The sequence below is a fragment of the Lepisosteus platostomus genome, chromosome 1, assembly GCF_059453375.1.
Source record: "Lepisosteus platostomus isolate fLepPlt1 chromosome 1, fLepPlt1.hap1, whole genome shotgun sequence".
NCBI classification, from domain to species: Eukaryota; Metazoa; Chordata; class Actinopteri; order Semionotiformes; family Lepisosteidae; genus Lepisosteus; species Lepisosteus platostomus.
In genome coordinates this window covers 73,037,677-73,058,347 of record NC_142611.1, presented here as the reverse complement: position 1 = coordinate 73,058,347, position 20,671 = coordinate 73,037,677, and the positions used below count along the sequence as shown (strand labels likewise).

At 39.0% G+C, this 20,671-nt stretch overlaps 1 protein-coding gene across 11 annotated transcripts in view; it reads right to left on the bottom strand.

Annotated features, from left to right (window-relative positions):
- bltp1 (bridge-like lipid transfer protein family member 1) overlaps positions 1-20,671 on the bottom strand; it is a 117,500-nt gene that overhangs the window by 35,440 nt on the left and 61,389 nt on the right. For 7 of the 11 annotated variants that reach the window (XM_088637201.1, XM_088637223.1, XM_088637233.1 and 4 more), the window contains exons 37-56: positions 20,326-20,477; positions 19,357-19,507; positions 18,321-18,473; positions 16,972-17,212; positions 16,569-16,717; positions 15,753-15,972; positions 13,218-13,376; positions 12,571-12,746; positions 11,652-11,827; positions 10,096-10,808; positions 8,742-8,990; positions 8,012-8,105; positions 6,462-6,512; positions 4,096-4,302; positions 3,443-3,681; positions 2,544-2,788; positions 2,349-2,454; positions 1,943-2,040; positions 1,536-1,721; positions 1,065-1,233 (exon numbers count right to left, since the gene is read on the bottom strand). In XM_088637201.1, coding sequence (XP_088493327.1) covers positions 1,065-1,233; positions 1,536-1,721; positions 1,943-2,040; positions 2,349-2,454; positions 2,544-2,788; positions 3,443-3,681; positions 4,096-4,302; positions 6,462-6,512; positions 8,012-8,105; positions 8,742-8,990; positions 10,096-10,808; positions 11,652-11,827; positions 12,571-12,746; positions 13,218-13,376; positions 15,753-15,972; positions 16,569-16,717; positions 16,972-17,212; positions 18,321-18,473; positions 19,357-19,507; positions 20,326-20,477 — 3,934 coding nt within the window. The remainder of the gene's footprint in view (positions 1-1,064; positions 1,234-1,535; positions 1,722-1,942; positions 2,041-2,348; positions 2,455-2,543; positions 2,789-3,442; positions 3,682-4,095; positions 4,303-6,461; positions 6,513-8,011; positions 8,106-8,741; positions 8,991-10,095; positions 10,809-11,651; positions 11,828-12,570; positions 12,747-13,217; positions 13,377-15,752; positions 15,973-16,568; positions 16,718-16,971; positions 17,213-18,320; positions 18,474-19,356; positions 19,508-20,325; positions 20,478-20,671) is intronic. The other 4 variants (XM_088637210.1, XM_088637266.1, XM_088637275.1 and 1 more) reach the window with 1 other exon arrangement.

Genomic DNA, 20,671 nt, shown 5'->3' with positions numbered 1-20,671 from the left:
ACCTGGTGAAGTGCCGTTCAACAGGTGTGGGAGTATTTCCTTCTCTATGTTTCACATCATGCTTCACAGATAAGGTGGTGAAATTAGGAGCATCTGCAGTTCCTTTTCAGTAATTTGACTAAGATTTATCTTGCTCTCAAAGATCCATAAACCTTGTTCCTAAATTCTCCTGGCTACGCTTGTGCTTCCATCTTTATTGATGTAATTAATGATGATCGTAGGAGAATGAACCTAAAGCTTACAGAAACATTTGCACTGCCTTACGTGGAAGAAAATGCTTGTAAGTTTACTGGGCAGCACTTCACCATACACCTTGAAAAAGGTCAAAACATATGGCCAGTGTAACGTGCAGTATAGTGTAACAAGTAGTTTATCAGGAGAAAAAAAGTCCATCTCTGTATTTAAATGCAATTGAGTATACAATTGCAAGGTGAAGAAAAAAAACTGAGGTAAAAAAAGAAGGGAAGTAATAACCTGAAGTCAAGAATAGACAAGACCTCAAAGTGCAGCAAAGCTTCTTGAATGATTACACAAAGAGAGTGGTTGATCTCTACAGGTCACAGACTTTATGCACATTCAAAAACTCAAAATTATTTCAAAAATCAAAAATACTTCAAATAAATCTGACCCAGTAGCTATGGTTACCTTAATACCACAGGGTTGAACGCAAAGCATGGTTTTGTTCTTCTGCAATCAAATCTATCATTGTACTTACCCAAAAATAAAATGTAAAAAATATATATTTTTTCCTATTAATCTCATAATCACAAACAATTTGTTTTTGCGATTGTAAAGCAAAAACAACAGTTTTGACTCGGCTGTCCCAATACATGTGATGAATACCAAGGGTACAAGTAGTTGTAAAACAACCTGGCTGATTTAGTTCATGACACAGTATAGTATATTTTATTCATATACTAAACTGGCCAACTACAGCTCCACTAGACAAAGGAAATTAAAAGCTGCAATTACTAATAAACTCAAAATCTATTACAGTTTATTCACCTATGATTTCCAGAGGAGAAAACATTTCCAATATCATTAGACAGAAATGGAAGACTCACCCCTATCGAAAGCCACAGGCTGAGCAAATACAATCGGTCGGTTCAGCGTGATCAGCACGGCTTCCTTATCCGAAGATCCACTGATTTCTTCCTGAAGGGCGTTCCTCAGGCCTATCCGTGTTTTGAAATAGGCAACCTGGTGGAAATCTGATCCCGCCTCTTCATAAACCTTAAAAAAAACATTTCTTGCTTGAGACACTTTACACTGCAGCACTTAATGTTTTTTCCACATTAAGACAGCAGGAAGCAAGACCAGCGGTCAAAGTCTACTATTCAAGCAGGTAAATTAAGCTGAGAGCTATGTTTAGGTAGATATTAATAATCACACAAAACTAAACAAAATAATTATCGTGGAAGAAATGATTAATTCACTTAAAGATATACTGTACAGTAGGTGTTGCACTACAGTATATCTTGATTTCCAATTGCTTTTTGAGTTTCATATTTAATTTTTTTTAAAACAAGACTGACCTGATGCTTAACGATTTGTCCCAATGCCAGATTCAGGTCCACTTGGCATTTTCCAAACAGCTTGAGGTAGCTGCTGCCACCAGGCTGGGCTTTGCACTGGATCCTGTTTGAGAGCTCCAGCTCAATTAGTCCAGTCTCAAACCTTACTGCTCTCATGGATGGGGTGGTAGCCGTAACCTGGATACCCTGGATTAAAAATAGATAATTATGCAACTGTACATAGGGATCTATTTTTTTCCCCAAATAGTCTTGGCTTCACTATAACCAAAAAGTTAATGGCTTTTCAAGGATTCCTAAATATATGTGCTTCCACAAAATGTATTTGCATTGCATCATTTTAGAAAACAGATGAGTTAGACCTTTTCTTCACATAGAGTGAATGACATTTTTTAAACATATATCCGTACCTTAAACATAAGATTCAGTGAATACAACAGAATCTTGGGCTTATCTCCATCAGTAGAAATGTCATGTTCGTTCCACAGAGGTATAGGCTGTTCTCCTCCTGCAAGAACAGATACTTGTTACAACAGCCAGCAAAATTTTAATTAATGCTTCACTTTCAAGGGCAAGACTGAACAAATGACACTCGGTTTTCTCTACAGAGCATATCAGCCTGTGTATCAAGACCCCCTTAGTAGCAAGAGATCAGCAATATGGCACTCATATTATGGAACTGATGCCAGGACGAAACACATTACGCCAAGTATGCCTAGGTGGCGTGTCCAGAAAACAAAAGAGAACATGGCAAGAAGCTTAAAGATGCCCGATTCTAAAATGTAACATAGCAGCAGCTCAAAAGAAATGTCCAACCTGAAACCTTCTGGATCACTTCGTTCACCTCCTTCATGAAGACCTTCTGGAGAAACACTAGGTGGTTCAATAGATCTGTGGTTAAGTTGTGCTCAAATGAGCCAATCTGTAGAGGGAAAAAGAAAAGTGGGTACAAAAAACACCGACATGGCAGGACTGCGGTGAGACATCTCTTCAGCGGAATGCGTTTATCACCTCGGCAACACAGCGCAGGTAGTCGCCCTGGAGGTAGTTTCCTTGTTTGGGTGGGAAATCGTCATGCCCGCCGAGCTGGTCCGAGTGGCTGTCGTGGTCCTCCATGATGTACTCCCCAGACATGGTGACCGGGGGCAGGTTCAGAGTGGCGGAAGGAGGCATCGTGGACACATCAACCGGCGGCACTTTGGACTGGAACCGTAGCTTGTGAGCAGGAAGCTCAAAGGTGAAACTGGTTTGTGCACCTTTTTGGAAAAAAAAAGAAAAAATAGTTACAACAAGGCATCTCGCGCACACTGCTCAAAAACAAGTAATCTTTTCAAAAATCAAACCTGTCATCTCTATTAAAAACAATTCCCTCATGTGTATAGACTGGACAGAAGAGAGGACATGATAAAAGCCACCTTTCTGAAATTTTGCCCTTGCTCTAGAAATCCTTTAAACTTCGTTTGATCATTACATAACCTCAGTGGTAATTATGCTTTATTTAATAAAAAGGTTAATTCCCAGATCTTCATAAAAAAGACAGTAATGAAATGCATAGAGCAATTCAACAGCAGTTTTTTAATTAAAAAAGGCATAGTCTTTGTTAGATCTGACAAACAAAATCTTCTTTCGACAGATGCTGCTTTACCCAGATACAAAAACACCGGGATCATACTACTTCTCCCCTATAACAGAGTGATAAGAGAGATGTCTAAGGTGGTACTACAGTGGCTCTGCATGTAATAATGTGCAAAAAACAGAAATATTAGAAAATAAGAAGGAAAACAATTTTACAAATAAGTGAGTTATGAAGAATACAAGTCTTTGAGCATAAAATATCGATTTTAGATGGTGAGAGGAGGATAAGAGGTATCTGTGCAGGTACCAGTGAAGGGTACCGTGCTCCCAGTTACCTGTCATCCCATGACTCTTCATGCGGCCCATTTTGTACTCTGCTTTCAGAGACGGCAGCAGCGCGGCTCCGATGGTGATTCCATCCAGCATGGCGCTGAACTTGAGCACAATCGGCTTCTTCTCCAGCCCCTCGGGCAGCTGAGGAAACACGTTGGCTTCGACGGGAGTCTGATTGACGCTTGAGACCGTTTTCTCTGAAGGCTGGGGAGTTGGCACCTCCTCCCTGCTCGGCTGAGGCCTTAAAGAAAGGCATTGATCCACAACACGTCACAGAAGCGATTCGCAACTTCTATTATTACGGTAAGCATTTTGAAATTACTTTCCAGTCATTCTTTTGAAATAAAATTCTGTCAAAAATCAGGACATCAAGCATGTTTAGAATAGTCTAGGTCCACAGCTTCGTCATCCATTTCTAATTTTTTAATTTGTTCTATGTACTGCTATGGATTCAAAATGTTATTTTAAACAAAGGAAACAACAAAAAAATTAGATCTGATGCAGAGTCAAGCTGTGGCTTTTACTACGCATTACCCTGCTGAGTATCCATACTTGGTTCGTTTGCAAGCCAACAACAAACCTGCAAGTTAATATGTACTGTATGCGGACCACACTGGCTCCAAATCCCATTTTAAAATTAGCCACTGTTGCTTACGCGGTAGATGGCTGGCGAATGAGGTCCGAGATCTGCTTGGACAGCTGGTGAGAGCTGCGGACCATCATGCTGTGCAGCGTGGCCGGGTGCTGGGGGATGTTGATAAAGATGGCGCCAACTCTGAAGACGGCAGCGTTGTTTGTTTTGAGTCCTCTCTGAGCGCTATAGAGCGCCTGGGATTTGGCAATGTTGCATTTTACTACAGTTCTGAAATGAACAACAAAAACTTAAAAGAATGCTCACAGTTCTAAGTCAGCAGTGTTTACAAAGAAGCAAGCGACTGACACTGCCCACAATATAATTAATATTAGCAGAGCACCATTAGAAACTGGATGCAAGCATCAATACGTCACCAAGCAAATGCTTCAGACAGTGTTGCGGAGAAAACAGTCACAAGTAAAAAAATAAAATAAAAATGCAAGTAAAAGAAACTACACATCTAAGCTTTCTCAAAACAGGTACTTAATGGATGCATTCACACAGCATAAATCCTCTCACATAAATCACACAATCATTTCAAGAAATGCACCATGGATTCGTTTCCATTGGACATCATTTAGAAATAGTGATATATTCCAATTTAAAATGTGTATGCTAGAAGGTGTTTTCTTTTTGTCAATTATTCACATAAAATTACCTGGGCAGTGTAACTGTATTTATATATAAATATATGCAAATATATGAGCTACTTATTGTGGCCATTTGCTCGATATTGTATAGAAAACCACTTCTTGATTTAAAAGCCAACACTGGGATTAAGCAGTACTTTCGTATGAAGCAAAATAAGCTACATCATTTGTATCTTTGCTTAAACTTTCTTCATACAGGTTTGCGTCATGGTGTGACTGCGTGCCAGACTTCTCGGTAACCTTATTTCACTAGGTTCAATTCATTAAAATTATAATTAAAACTCTGAAATAATTAGAACTAAAACTCAGCCTGTTACTGTTATGACACAGTCTAGTGAAACAATTATTTAAGAATGCAGCTGTACTTGTAGCAGTTATAGAAAAGGTACAGAAACAGTAGTAATCAGAATTTATGTGTCATTCCAATCGATTGTCCAAACAGGAAGGAGAATTTAGTATTTTTCAGTATTTTGAATAAAATGACAGCCACACAATCACTTTTTCATTTAAAGAAATCTGTCAATGTGCTTCTAATGGAAATATTCAAAATGGTTATTTTTCTTTAAACTAAAGTTCAGAATTCTTGGGTTGCATAAAGTGCCAAATTTAAAGGAGCATCTAATTCCTTGCTCTTAACTCGTAAATAACACATCCAAAATATTCACACTGCGTTCCTTGTGTTTGCACTGCATGTACTGTATATGTGTTTTTTTCCTGCTAACACTGTCTTAACATTCTGTTAACATGCTATTTTTAGAATATTTGTGAACCAATTTCACTGCCCAGCCCAATATTAAATTTTTTAAAGCACAAATATATGGTCATCAATTATGCTCATATACAATTATGTTCCATCATTGTTCTAGTGCAGTGTGGTTTCAAAGTTTAAAAATGCCCCTCTTGGTCTTTCAGAATAAATTTCAAGGGACATAATCTATGATGCAGTGCTTTACTAATTTATTTTGAAGACATTCAGAATTCCTTTTGTTTGTGTCAATGTTTAGTAAGGAACCATCTGTTGACGCTGTATAATAATATTTTAAAAGACTACTGGGAACAAAACCATTTTGCTAATTATAATGCTGTGCTCTAATGCCCATCAAATAAATCCTATTTAGTCAGAAATGTAATACTGTCTTAAACACCAGACCTTCTGAAAACATAATTAGAAACAAGCAAACAAAAACAGAAACAAGAGTGGGGGAACAGTCTAATCTGCAGATGGCAGAAGCAACACAACAAATCTTTTAGACAGGCTAAATTTCAAGACTGAACTTCGTGGGAGAATAAAGGATTCTTATAGCCTTGTGCTTTAATCAAACAGGAAAAAAAGTTGATTTCATTATAGCCTCCTTTTGATTTTGACTCAAGTATGTGCTGAGAAATTTTATATACAGTATGAGTATCTGAAATTCAGTCAGCAGATTTCAATATACAGGCTAATATAATTCAGTTTCTCCCAGAAAGCCCAATCCACTTAATCAGTTATTCAGCTTGCATTGCATTAATCATTAGCATTATTAACCAGCGACTGCTTTAGTGAAGCACACTAATTCAGACATTGACAGTCATATACTATACACTACCATAGATCTACAGGGTTTTATATACTATTAAGACAAACATACACCAACAAACACAGTGGTACTGAACTTTGTACGAAATGCAAACTACACATCCAAGCTATTGTAGCATCACTATGATGTGAACTGCAAGCCCTGAATAATGCAAACATACAGAAACTCTTGTTTGGCAGTGCTTGTAGGAGATGTGGGGAAATCCTCCAGTCTATGCAAGAAGATTGAAGAGAGAGCCATAAAATAAAGAGAGAGCAAATAATGAATCAAAATTCATGCACATATTTAATACCACAGCCCATAATATGCAGCTGCTTTCTCCTGCTTCTTTACTATGAAACCCTTCTGGACCAGTTTAATATATATTGTTATCAGGATCATCATTATTACGATGCAGAGAGCTACATATGTCAATGGTAAAAATCATTCATTCAAGAATCACAGGTAGGCATCTGAAACCCTATGTAAACAGCACAGATTAAGACTTGAGCATAAGGAAAGTCTTTTTTTTTATTACTAATTACTGTAAGCCCTCACATTAAATGCTCTAGAGCATGGCTGTCCAATCCTGGTCCTGGAGGGCTGGCATGCCTACAGACTCTCTCGATCTCTCTAAAGTAGCGACACTTGAGGAGCTAGAAGAATTGCTTAATAACAAGGTTGGTCTTACTGAAAACAAAACAGGACGGAAAACCTGTACAAAACACCAGCACCAGAGGACAAGGACCAAATAGTCTTGGTTCAGTGTCACTTCTCCACTTTTAGAATATCTATTGCACTTGCAATAATAATACGTGATAATAAGGAATAATAATGCTTATTATTAGGGTTCTGTTGAGACTGACGTGCCTCAAAACGTAAACATAGCATCCAAATCTTCATAAGATAGTTGTTTTAAGAAAGGATAAGGATAGTCCATCTTCTTTTAATTTTCACTACTTTCTATTTCAGGGACAAAGGAGGACAGTATGAAAGAGCCACAAGCAATATCATCCGAAGAGGAAGAAAAGGCAGGCATTATCCAAATAAAACCAACTTTTTCGGAGCTGTTACCTTCTGTGTTCTAGATTACTTAAAAGGGTTCTTACTGCAAGTTGTCACATGGCACACATATCAGGGGGTTAGACAATTGCAGGTCTTTGCCCATCCTTAGCACTGCAATTTACTTAAGGTAAAGAAAATAACGCCTCAGTTACTGTTAATATAGTAAGTTTAATGCCCTCTAGGACATGTCCATCTTGTCAAATAAATCCTCATGAGATCACTTTAGAGAAGGCTTCATTGGATCTTACGTTCTGACCACAAACCCCAGTGTATCATTTTGAACATAAATGTATGCTTCTGGACATTAAGGGATATACTGCACTAAACGGATTGTAAATGTGTGCACATGAAACCGTTTCAGGTTACAAACCCTTAAAAGCATAAATTAAACTAATAATGCAATTAGATTAAAAGCAAAAAACAAAACTACTAATTATAAACCAAAGTTGGCAAACCAATGTTCTTTGGAAAGAAATGTGGTAGACAAAATGCTGAGATAATTAAAAGGTTTCCAAATTGGAGGCTCATTATTTTTCAAAACACGCTTTTTAAAAAACAAAGATATGGAAGCAAAACTTAAGTTTGAATTTTGCTATAAACCCAATCTATATCAACAGTGCACGGAAATATTTCACTATACAAAATGAGCAGGAGAAATAAACTCACTGAATATTGGGTGTAATTCCCTCCAACAAAACTATATTGACTCCTCCAATGTGAGCAGAGGCACAGGTCTCTGTCATCTTCTGGTGCAAAATATCTGAATTAGAAAACACAGGGAAAAAATGCATTTTGATAAACCAAAGACAGGCTCAAATCTGAGAATCAGTATTATTATTCTGAGACGAGGAAACACTTCCACTATAACACTTTCTTGCAAAGATGGCCTTTGGTTGCCCTGTTTCAGAAGCCATCGTCTTCAAGTATTATTAAGGTTCACAAGCAAAACAAACAACCATTCAAACAATTTATCATCCTTTGAAATGTAATAAAATTTTGACATTTTGATGATTGGAATCTTAATATTGATACCAACTGGCTGAAACCGTTACAAGCATCTTCAAAATGCTCCAGTCTTGGAAAATTACAGACACTTTCAGTATTGTGCATGGAATAATAACGAGGAGACATAATCCACTTGCTCCAAAGGGGTATTACCACCACCTGCTTGGTTTTTCAGATCAAGAAAACAAACGAGTAACTGGAGAATTTAATTAAAAAGCTCTGTATTTCTTTTTTGCTTACTTTGTTGTTACTTTGTTTTATTGTTTACTAGGTTGTTTGCATTACACAGCTTTGTTGTTGTGTAAGTTGGTGTTTCCTTAATGTCTTTGTATTGGAGCATAATTGCAAATATGCATTTAATTGCATATGACAAATTGAACTCCGACCTCACCTTTCATTTTCTCCTTTAGCGTAAAGCTACCATGGATCTTCTTGAGCTCAGCCTCCATAGTCAGGCCCCCGATGTCGGCTTCGAGGTGTGTGCGGTTCACCATGCCAATCCCGAACACGATGAGAGTGACGTGCTGAGGCTCAGAGCTCACCAGGCTCCTCTTCCTCTGCAGCTTGTTCGGACTGGAGGAGTCCTGCTCGTTCTCGAATACCACTCTGCAGCTCGGATCGGAGGGGCTCCTGCCCCCTTCTGCCAAAGGAGATGCCAAAGATTAGACAGGAAGGAGATGTCAGAGGTTCTTTCAGCTAAGCAAGAGGACTACTTCTTTGAACCTTGAGAAAACCAAGGTAGGAGGAGTCAAAGGTGAAGAAAAAGAAGATGTACATTCTAAATCTTGCCAACAAACCTCTATTATAAAGTTGTATGTCAGGGTAGACAAGTGTTTGGATTCCCTAGCAAAATTGCTCTATCCTTTAATTTTAGGACAGGCATTCTCTGAATATCTAAATTTTGGAACAGCTGGCTTTTATCTGTCCATGGTCAGACATGCATAATAATTATTAAGTTCACAGAGAGGACTAGTAGAGCAGAGAAGTATTCGTTCCATGAAACAGAAACAGAAACCTCCTTCAGTCGATTCAGAGACCACAAATCTATGCAGGTAATCTTTCTACCAAAGGCCATAAGTACAGAGACTTTATGGAAATACTAACGTCTTGTGGAACATCTCCCCATGTTTTGTGATGTACTGTTTGTAATACAGAAATAGGACCCCAATCATTCAGCATCCATTCTCAAAAGTTATTTAGTCCTGGACAAGATCCTTGTTTGCTAGGATATAGGGTTCCATCTTTGCCCTTTGAATGCGTTTTGCGTCTCCATCTCAGAGAGAATTCCACGTTTTTCAACTGTGTTAAAGGCAGCAATTCATAGCACACAGTACTTTAAATATCTGTAAATAATAGCAGTAAAATGTTCTGTGCTTATCCTGCTGTAAAATGAACATCTGTCATTCTTAGCCTGACATCTGGTTACTCCACTACCAAGCTGTGGTACTCTCACTATTCCCTTGCTATAGGCATACTGTAAATATTGTTCATTTTTATCATTTTTCTACTTGTAACAATATCAACATCTGATTATGAAAAAGTACCTCAATTTCACTGGACACAAAAAATGCTGAAAAAAAGAGATGACCAATAAATGAATGCCCTTTCCATTTAAGTTACCAGTTAATGTAACCAAATACTGTACATCAATTAGAGGTAGAAATGCCTTCTTTAGTGTAAATTATAAAGGATGCCTATAGCTTCCCTTGGTGTAAATTCAAGTTTGGCTGTATTCTGCACTCTACCTGTTGGCCCTGCAGTCTCTGGGGAAGTCTTCTCCAAGATCCCAGTCGGATCTGAGATGAGGGAGTAAAAGTTGAGCAACTTGTACATGTTCTGCCAGCACTCTGCAGAAGGCTCGCTCTGCTCCGAGACGGTGATGGAGTCTGAGTCATCCATCTGGATGGTCATGTGATCTGCCACGTCCCGGGAGCCCTTCCGGGAAACCTTGGAGGTCCGTCTTTCGGCCCGCCCGATCGAGTTCTTGTTGCGGGGCTCCTTCTTGTTGTTCTCCCCCGCGGGCCCCCTCTTGTTCTTCTGGTTGTTGAGCCGGCTGGCCCCGTTCAGGCTGCCCCGCGAGCTGCGGCTGAAGTCGGACGAGCGGAAGTCCCTGTGCTTGCGGGTTTTGAAGGTGGGCGTGGGCGAGGCCGATCCCGCTGTGTAGCGGCTCAGCTTGATGTCCGTCTGAGTGGCCTTGATGTCGTCGATCATGGTGCTGAACTGGTGGATCAGGCGAACGAGGGCCATGTCGACATGCTGGCTGATGGACTGGCAGGATATAGTGAAGTTGCAGTGGAAGGTGTTGTAGTGGCGCCGATTCAGGTCGTGGAAGGACAGGGCGCTGGTGGAGTTCTGGGGAGTGCTCATGGACTTCTCCATTGCCACCGCATTTATGCTGAAGGTTTCGAACATCAGAGCAGGCTTGAATTCCAAAGGAGGAAGGTTAACAGTTCCTTGCCTGTAAAACATTTATAAGGCACTGACTGAATAAAAGCAAATCACGGCTGATTTCAAGGACCGTCACAACAACATATGGCCAAGGCTTCACGCAAGACTTCACTAAACAATTCTTCCGTACTTCAAATGTTGATCAAAATATCCATCAACGATCATACACAATTAAAAGCATCAAGCTGCCATTTTAAATGGAAATTAATAAGGATTTAAAGTACAATCCTAGCATTGTATAGAGCACTGAAGCATTTTTTTGCTCTTACCATGAAAACTGAAATTAATTTAAAGGACAGCTGGTTTGGATGTAGACTTCTTCACAAGGTAAGCAATCAACACTTGTCTACATGATACACTGATAAAACACCTGGACCTGATAATCAAGATTTCTCAAATGTTGTTATTCAGTTGTATGGTTAAATCGTTCCTGACACTTCTGCTTGTTAACACTGTCACAACCAAATATCGTTTATCGCCTGCCCTTTCTTTCTCGGTTTGTCTTCTGTGCAAGGTTGATTTAAGCCTCTTGGCCAGGCAGTCCTTGTAAATAAAAACTCATTTAAGAGTAATAGTATAAGAGTAAGAATGTAGCAACAAAAAGCTTTACATTAAAAACTCTGCCTTCTAATGTTAGCTTGCAATATATAACTCAATTTCTCCCAATGTTCATTTTATGCTGTTTAAAGTAAATTATGGAATAATTATACATGACCATTAGAGTACCACTTCAGTTTTGTAACCAAGTATCTTGTAGCATTGTAAGTAATGGAAGTTTCAGGATGACAATATCCTAAACCTAACAGATGCATACATCCAAGTTAGTATTGTGAAGCAAAAAGAAAATGTGTACCTTCTTGATCTTTTGTTCTTCCTTTCTTTGGAGGTATCTGAATCCACAATATCTGCTCGTAGGCATTCTAGAGTTCCTGAAAAGGAAAGATGCTCCCCAAAATACATCCTGTAACTCAGAGGTGCTGCATCTTGAGACTGGATGCCAGTGTAACTCAGCAGGGGTTTGAACACAACCTGAGTACAGGAGGGAACAAGAGGGAATCTATTTAAAGCACTACATACTAGAGTCACGTAAATATTCACCTGTAAACCATGGTCAATTCAATAAACTCCTCCTATGGAAAGCAGTTTTAGACCTCTGAATACAAAAGGGATATTACCAAATAAATCATTTCCACTGCAGTACAAAGGGCTCCAACCCCTGTTGTTACAGCAAAATATCATTAACCCAAAACTACAAAAGGAAAAACATGAGATATTTACACAACTGCCCATAATTTCATTATTATTTTAGTACTGCCCTTATTTTGCTACAGCCTTGTGCATTCTATCACAAACCTTATTTGGTCTAGCAAAAGGTGTTCCAGAAACTGAATGTACGATACCGCTCAAAAGGTTATAAATGTCCTATAATATGTAAATAACATGCACAATGTATCAACTACATTAAGTTTGAGTAGGTAGCTGTGTCAGAAAGCGTAGACTGCAAAGGAACAGGTAAAAAGTTAATTCTATGCTGAAATGAAAAGAGAAGAAACACAAAGTTTTGCCTGTGGAGCCTTCTTCAGGTGCAAGGAAGAAAGGAGATAATAGGAGATAAATAAGGCCTCTCTCCCTGTTTCTCCTTATTTTGGAGATAAATAAGGTTTTATTTACCTACTATTTTACCATCTCTCCTCAAACCTGAAGATGGATCCACAGCAGAAAGGTTGTGTTCATTCTGTTAGTACCTGTTAGTCTGCATTGCATTTACTTACCTGAGCATCAGCTAGCTGGACAGCAGGTGGACCCTGGTTGCCCTCCTCTATATCTGCAATTTCATCTTGACTGGTGCTGCGCTGTGAATGTGTACCATCCAGGGTGTTTTGGTCACTGGACAACACAGTGTTGAAGTCAGAAGCAGACGGAATTGTAGGGAGATTGTATGTAACTCCTAAAGACAGAAGAGAATATGGTTCACTTTAATCCAGATGTCTGGTAACAGTCTACTTTGTATCCCCTTCAGGAAAAGACTTATTCCAAAGACTCATTTTTTATAAATATAATTAAATAAATTGCACCAAGCAACACATCCATTACCACTAACCAGAAGACAACTTAAACAAAAATACACAGCAATATCAATACGTAATACATAAAAATAAAACCCAGGGCAATTGGGCAACTTTGCTAGCTTCTTTGACAGTGACAGTAGTTCACTTACCCAAAAAAGACTCCAACAGCATGTCTATGCAGTTTTGTTCCAAAAACCCCGAAGAAGCTTAAATGCTAATTTTTCCTGATTTTGTGCTGGTCTATCTGGTTTCTCCAGTAGTCCAGTGAGTTGTCATATCCAATGTTACATTTACACCAGATTTCCTTTTGAGCGAGAGAGAATGAAAGATGGCAACTAGCTCAGGCCTACCTGTCTGGAGGCTGTTGTGCCCTGATCTTGTCACAGGGGACTCCTGCACGACACTCCCCCTGTTCCCAACAGCATTTGACATCCAGTTGTAAAAGCTGACTGAGGAGGGCTCTGATAGCAAGGGGTGTTCTGTCAGCATGTCTGAGCCGACGTTGTTACCTGGATGAAATTGCAAGAGAGGCATCAGGACAGGATCATTTTAGAAAGCAATATTACATATCCTCAGCTGATGCTCTTACCTAAGGTGTCTTGCAATACACATTTTCCCATATGTTACAATAATGTACATAAAATACATTTTTAACGATATGATGACAATAGTTTTATTTACAAATATTTAGCTGCTTATTTACAAAGCTTTATTCTCAAAGAGATGGTCCTAGTATTACTAGTAGTAAGTGTACATTTTACATGCCTGATACTACTTAGATGCCAATGAATATATATTATATGTATGAGTTTTCCTAAGAGGGTTCAGAGTTAACCACAAAGAGAAATGTATTATGCTGTATTTGTTTACATTTTCACAATGTTAATAAAAATGTTAAAACAGCGGTGTCGAGAACACAGCCTGCAAAGTGCTGTCACCCTGCCAGAAGATCATGGTGTAATGCTGGTTATTTCTCACACATCATCTGGAGTCCAAGAGATATTACAAGCTTAAAAAATAGTTACAGGCTTTAATTGTAAAAGTAATAATAATTTCATGTTTGTAACAGTTAGCTATTTTATTTTTCATGATCCAACATTAAAAATTCCAATCGCTCTTTGAACATTTCGGTTTTAAGACATCAATACCGATCTTGCTTTGTTTTTTTGAGCCTCCGACATACTTTACAACACCAGACCCACGTTTGTCTCTCAGTATGCATGAATAAAAAAAAACGCCCTGGACTTGTTTTCATTGTAATCGCTCAAATGGAAAGCTCTGGTGACTGCAGTCCACACCCCCCAGATCAAGAGAACACAAATTTAATCTAAATAGGAGTCGATGTGATTTCCTGGTTGCACTTAAATGCAATCATGAACCCTCCATGTCTCCATGTTGCATTTTATGGCTATATAGCAAATAGCCATACAATGCGTTTTCTTAAAGTCGTGATTGTACCAGTTGAGATTCTACTCGGTCTTTGAGTTTTGCTCACAGTACTGTTTATTTATGCCAATGCCTGGACTGTTTCTTCAAGCCTGCAGAATGATGTCCTAGCCCAAATTAGGACATGAAAGTGTTGATTCACTTGCAAGATCAGTCTTTAACCTTATTTTTTATATACACGTTATACTTTTCTGTTGAAGATATTGCATCAATTAATGTATTCAAAACAGAAAACTGTTTTGCTTAAAATAAAATATTAACTGCAACTTCATATGGAACAGTTATTAAATTTAATCATCTCCTAATGAAGTCTTTAATGAAGGTTGTTTTGCTAACTATAAAAATGCTATAAAAATCTATACAAACCTTAACTCAGCACAAGCAAGTCGGTTATATGAACCTATCAATATTTAATGTATTTCTCAGGATCCTCAAACGATTGTAGCTGACAGCTTTTAAGAACAGAAAATGTGTTGCATGTTTATAAATCATTTAAAACTTCTTTATAGAATGCACTTTTTTGGTAAATGACTGAATTAAATTAAATAAGTTGGGGATCCTGATACATAACAGAATTTAATTTTATACTCATAGATTCATAGCAACTCTTTAAATCAAAAGGTCAGAACAAGTGGTTATAATTATTCTGTCAAAAGCAGTTCTTGTTGTAAGAGCCCAGGAAAATGTTATTTGTTTTTTTTCCACACCTTTGGGTGTCTGTATCTTGGAACAGTTATGTATATCACCAAATGCAAATGTGACGGATTAAATAAAAAAACCTGTTCTTTAATAATTAAAAATCTGTAAACTGTTCTGAAGACATCCAGGCAAGCCACTAGCCCCTTACTTTAACAGTGCAAATGAACTGCAAGAAAATACAGGTGAAACTAAAATGATACCTCCCGAAATTGAGAGTTTATAGGCCAAACTGTTTTTATTTTCTAAAGCACTGCAATTAGCGGTATGTGGTGTTTTGCCAATCAGCTAGTAAACAGTTCTGGGCATAAAAGGAGTTACTGCAACATGTGTGGTGCAAGTCTGAAACATGACGTCAATTTTGGTTACATGTTTAAAGGCTCATCTGACCCAGGATACCTGCCGTGAACCTGCAGGTCTTCAAACATGAGCAATTTCAACAGTGGTACTTGCAGAGAGTAAGCGAAGTCAAAATGATCCATGGGCTTCACAACAGGAAAATGATGCTTATGGTCTATAGAAAATGACTAAGCACTATATTGACTAATGACTATATTGCCATAGGCAGAGGTGTAAAGCTCAAATCTGGTTAAAAGTAAAGCCCTGAACAAAACTCAGCCACCCCATTAAAATCTGAGTGGCGAATCTGTTATGAGCTCAAGACTTAGTCTTCCACCTCCAATGTATTCTAGTGTTAGGGGACTGCGCGAGGGTGCAGTGTGTATCTCAACAGGCCTCAGTACCTGCCCTGGTGAGAGAGCTGCTCTTGGCTGCAGTGGCGCTGCGCTGGGGGGTTCCCTCCAGCAGGTTGTGCAGACTGGGGAAGCTGCCCGTGAGGTAGCTGAGCAGGCTCTCTTTCCTGGGGCTGTCCTTCGCAGGTAGGCCAGTCCTGCTCACATGGGCTGGGGAGTCTGCAGCTGTATCCCCACTGGTGTAGCTCAGAGACTGGTAAGGATGGACACCCTGTAAGGGTGAGATGTGAATGTGCATGGCATGACGACAGTCTGGAATGTTCTGAACTCTAGAGATAAAAAACGCCTACATCTCCAGTATAAAAAACCATGACAAGCAATAAGTTGAATTTGACATGACATAAAACTACCAGAATTCCTGTAAAATTCAACTTGATAATCATCTTCTTATTCTTCCAAGTTTTCAAAACATTTACACTAGCCGATAAGTTGATATTTGGCCAACAGACCCAGCATCCCAGGAAACTACCATTCTGACCACAGAAAATAAATAACTTTTTACTTCCGTTGCAGGAAATTTATTCGTAGATAAAGAGGCAGCTGCATTTCTAAATAATAATAAGGTAGAAAGACACTTAAGTAAACTCTCTACTTTTAAGCCAGGTTTGCATAGAATGGACAAACAGCTGTTACATTACTCTCCCATCCATTTTTAGTGAACAGACCCATTTCCCTCAGTTTCTTAGAGAAGTTAAAAAACCAAAAGGATGGCCTAGTTTCACGTTATGAGGTCTGAAACAGGATGGGTTTTCCCATTATTAATCTTGAACAGAAGTCAGTCAAGATCGCAGGAAAGAGGCAGCAGACCTTTATTTTGAGAGCAGATTCGCTGTGGGTGTGAGACTTGGAGAGTTTCCTCATGATCTCTGAGCCGCTCACCGGTCCGGACGTAACAGCAGTGGGTGGAGGACGAGTACTTGTCCCTTCTAACAGCATCGTATGTTCACTTACTGTTGCTAAGACAAGAGAGTATATGTGTTACACCAAATACCTTTGCTCCTATGGAAACAAAACTAGAAAATGTTGGCATGAATCCATTTTTAATAGAAATCTGAAATATTTTGTCACCTTGAAATCTGTACTTCTAAGTTAATAAATAAAGCAAAAACAAACCATTAAGGCAGCCATTTGTAGTCCGAAAAGGTTAAGAAACACTGAAGCATAAGCACCGCAAACGATCTGTAGACTGAATAGACAAATTTCTTTTTACCTGCATCAAACTCAAACTCTGCCCCATCAGCGCTGGTGTCGCTCTGTAAGCCTCCCCCATTGTCCAGCCCCTGGCCTGGCTCGTAAGAAACTTGGTTGTGCTCCTTGGGTTTGGGCAACTGTGTGGGTCGCATCAGTCCTATGGCTTTAAAGCCCTGAGTGACCACAATAAACTTCATCCACTGCCTGGCTAAAGCCACCAGTCCCTTCTTTAAAGTTACTAGTGCTGGGAGGCCATCATTCTAAAACAATAAGCATAAGAGTAGAATAATTAAAGGAGATGGCTACAGGAGAAGAGTTAAAGGGTATGTCAGATGCAATCAAGGCGAAAATGTACAGACGGTATCACTATTTTCACAAGTCTTCTTTTTTTTTTTTAAAGAGTTAGGTTCAAGTGGAATTTTTTCACTCTTTTTTGTTTTTTTTCTAATACAAAAATAGCACAGAGCACTAAAAAGACCATGCGCAACAAACAAAGTTATAAGTGAGAAAGGGCTGTTCAGCCCACTTAGCGTGTTCGGTCGAGGGTAAGTGATCTATTGAAAGAAGCAGAGGTAATAGCTTTGATATTGAGTGGTCTACTGAGCAGTGGAAGAAGTCATATGAGTCACCCTGCTCTCAACAAGCGGATGTGTACATGTTTAGCACAGGCCAAAATAAGCTTATAGGCTTTAGTGCTCATTTTCTCACTGTGAAGGGCTCTGGCGGCTCTATCAGTGTGGAAAGCATTTTTCTGGCATGGTTTTAACTCCATCAACCCCTTAGAGGGCAAGATAAATGCCGATAAATACGAAGCCATTCTGAGTGATCATGTTCATCCTATGGTGAAGCAGTTTCTATCCTGATGGGAGTGAAATCTTCCAGGATGACAATGCCCCCATCCACAGGGCACGAGTGAAAGGCTGAAAAGCTTGATGAGCATGAAAATGATGTGAACCACAAGCTATGGAGATTCTAGAGCAGTGCCCAAGACAGCGATTTCTACCACTTTAATATTTACACAAGAACTTGTCAGCAATGAATTAATAACGTCCATCCTCCAATTACAAAGTATAATAATTGCAATATATTAACTATCAACTCTCTGTGGTCAAATAATACATGTGTAATCTTAAAAAGTAAAGACTGAACCTCAACTACACAAAGTAACATTGCACATAATCATCACCACACATTAAGAAAGACAACACACACCTAACCAGCATTGTATTTACTGTATAGTGCTTATTACCAATTCTGACACTTTGCTTAATGTTGTTCCTGTTGAACAGAATATGTGAGGCCTAGATAGTCATTAAGTCCATCCTCAGAAAGGAGCACACACACTATGTGATAGTCTTGAGAACTTACCATGGTGGCGTCCTCAATAATAGAGTAGTCTGCTTGCTGTAAATAGCGATGGAGTATGTTGCATAGTAAACAGGAAGGGTTCTCATGCAGAAAGCGAGCCCTTTTAGTCACTCTGTTATACTTGCTTCTGAAAGGAAAGTGAATGCTCTTTTTCTAAAAAAAAAAACAGAAAAACACATGCTACTTAAATATTGCATTTTGATTAAAAAAAAGATGCTTACTCCCCATATTCCAAAAAGTATCACGACCAAGAAATGCCAACAAGAGTAAGAAAGGTGAATTCCAAAACCTTTTCCTTATGGGTTAGCTCAACTGACAGCTCTCAGTGCTGATGAAATATATACATTTATAACCTAAGAAACACTAAATATTAATGGCAATTTAGTACTTTTACATTTGACAGCTACAAGATACTTGCTTAATTTTCAATACCTTAGTGATTGATAGCTTTGTATACAATTAATATGGATTAATATGAAGATCTGGAAAAGGATAAACTTCATGACAATCTAAAATAAGAAAATGACCAAAGCAATTCAGTGGTTTTAAACGGCAATAAAATCATTTTATATTGTCAATGTATAACTTTGGACACATAAATAAGACCTATTATCTAATATCTAACTTTACCCACAAGCATTATAGCTGTGGACTTGTATGGTGGGACTGAAAGACAGGCACAGAGAGAAACACACATCAGTGCTTCTTATTTTCACTGCACAGAGAAAATGCACAGGGCTTAGGACTGACAAGACTTTTGTTGTTATGTCCCTTACCATGCCTTGACATCTCAAACAGTGAAATCTTTAAATGGTGCATTTTGAGTGGATAGTTTTGACTAATCCAGCGCTGACTGCTTCTTTATTCTGCCTCTAGGGTTGGCACCTAACCCATTTAATGTGATCACTTTCAATTAATTATGTACCGAGATTTTACAAGAGAAGTTTACAAGATAGACCTTCCAGTCTTAAGAAGTAATGTACTAATTTCTAACAATCCAGATAAAGTGTGGAAGAACTTTTCTGTAAATACTTACCTCTAACGCCTCAGTCATGACGCAGCCCATTACAGCACACACTCGGAGGGTTCCCTCAGTTTCCAGTTTGTTCAGAGAAGATTTCAGTTGGTCGATAGGAACAAGCCATGCCCCAATGGCAGGTGTTGCTGTGCTTAGAAGATTCAGTTGCCTGTTCATAACAGAAGAATGTGGTCTCTATTTAAAGTTGCTGTTCTAGTCAAAGTCATGCTTTTCATCCATCCATCTTCTAACCGGTTAATTCAATTCAGGGTTGCAGGGGAGATGAGAGTCTATCCCAGCAAGCAATGGGTGCAAGGCAGGATACACCCTGGACTGGATGATGGCAGTACATTGCAGGACAAAGACACAAACACGCACGCACTCACATCAGGGCCAGTTTTTCTAGAAGCCAATTACCAGGGTGTCTTTGGACTGTAGGAAGAAACCAGAGCACCCAGCCTAGACCCTAAGGAACATAGGGAGAACATACAAACTCCACACAGACAGCATCCCAGATCTGGAACTGAACCCAAGACCCCAGCTCTGCACGGCACCAATGCTAATCAATGCTTCCATCATGTTTTTTAAATTTTTAAAAACTACCATCTTTCAGACTTTCATCGTTCATTCCAATAATGGGATGTTAAAACAGTCATTTTTAGCAGCTGTGAAATTTTCCATTGTACACATTATTTAGAAGGCTTTTACAAATCCTTTGCGTTCATGTCTCGAATCAATGATAACCACAACTGATCAAATAATGGAACATCTTATTATGATTAAATATCTCAATGCAATGTCTGAAATAAATCTGAACCCTACAAAACCCATTTTTGGGGTTAATTAAAAGAAACCGAATTGCTTTGATCCAGATTTTATTTCATAATATGAAGCCACATCCCTCCGGGTAGGAATACAAAATAAAACCGCCTCACAATGCACTCTTCGCCCAGGACCACTGTACTCTATCATGTTCTCTGGGAGTACCTGGAGAAGGTCTGGGCAGGGGAGCGCACGTTGGTAGGAGCCGCGAAGCTGAACCAGATCTCTCGGATGGTGAGCTTCATGCTGCTGGAGTCCGGAGGAGGAGGCATGAGTGGCAGGTCTTTCTTGAGGTCATCAGACTCCACCCCTTCATCCTACACACACACACAAAAACACCAGAGGAACTGATCACCACTGTTCCTCTGTCTGGTCTGCCCACATACGTCCAGCTAGGTGAACCAGAATATCACTTTTATAGATTTTATAGAGCACACCATCAGACCTTTATATTAATCATAAGCAATAAAAAAAGAAACTGTCATAAAACAAAAAACAAAATCATGCTGAT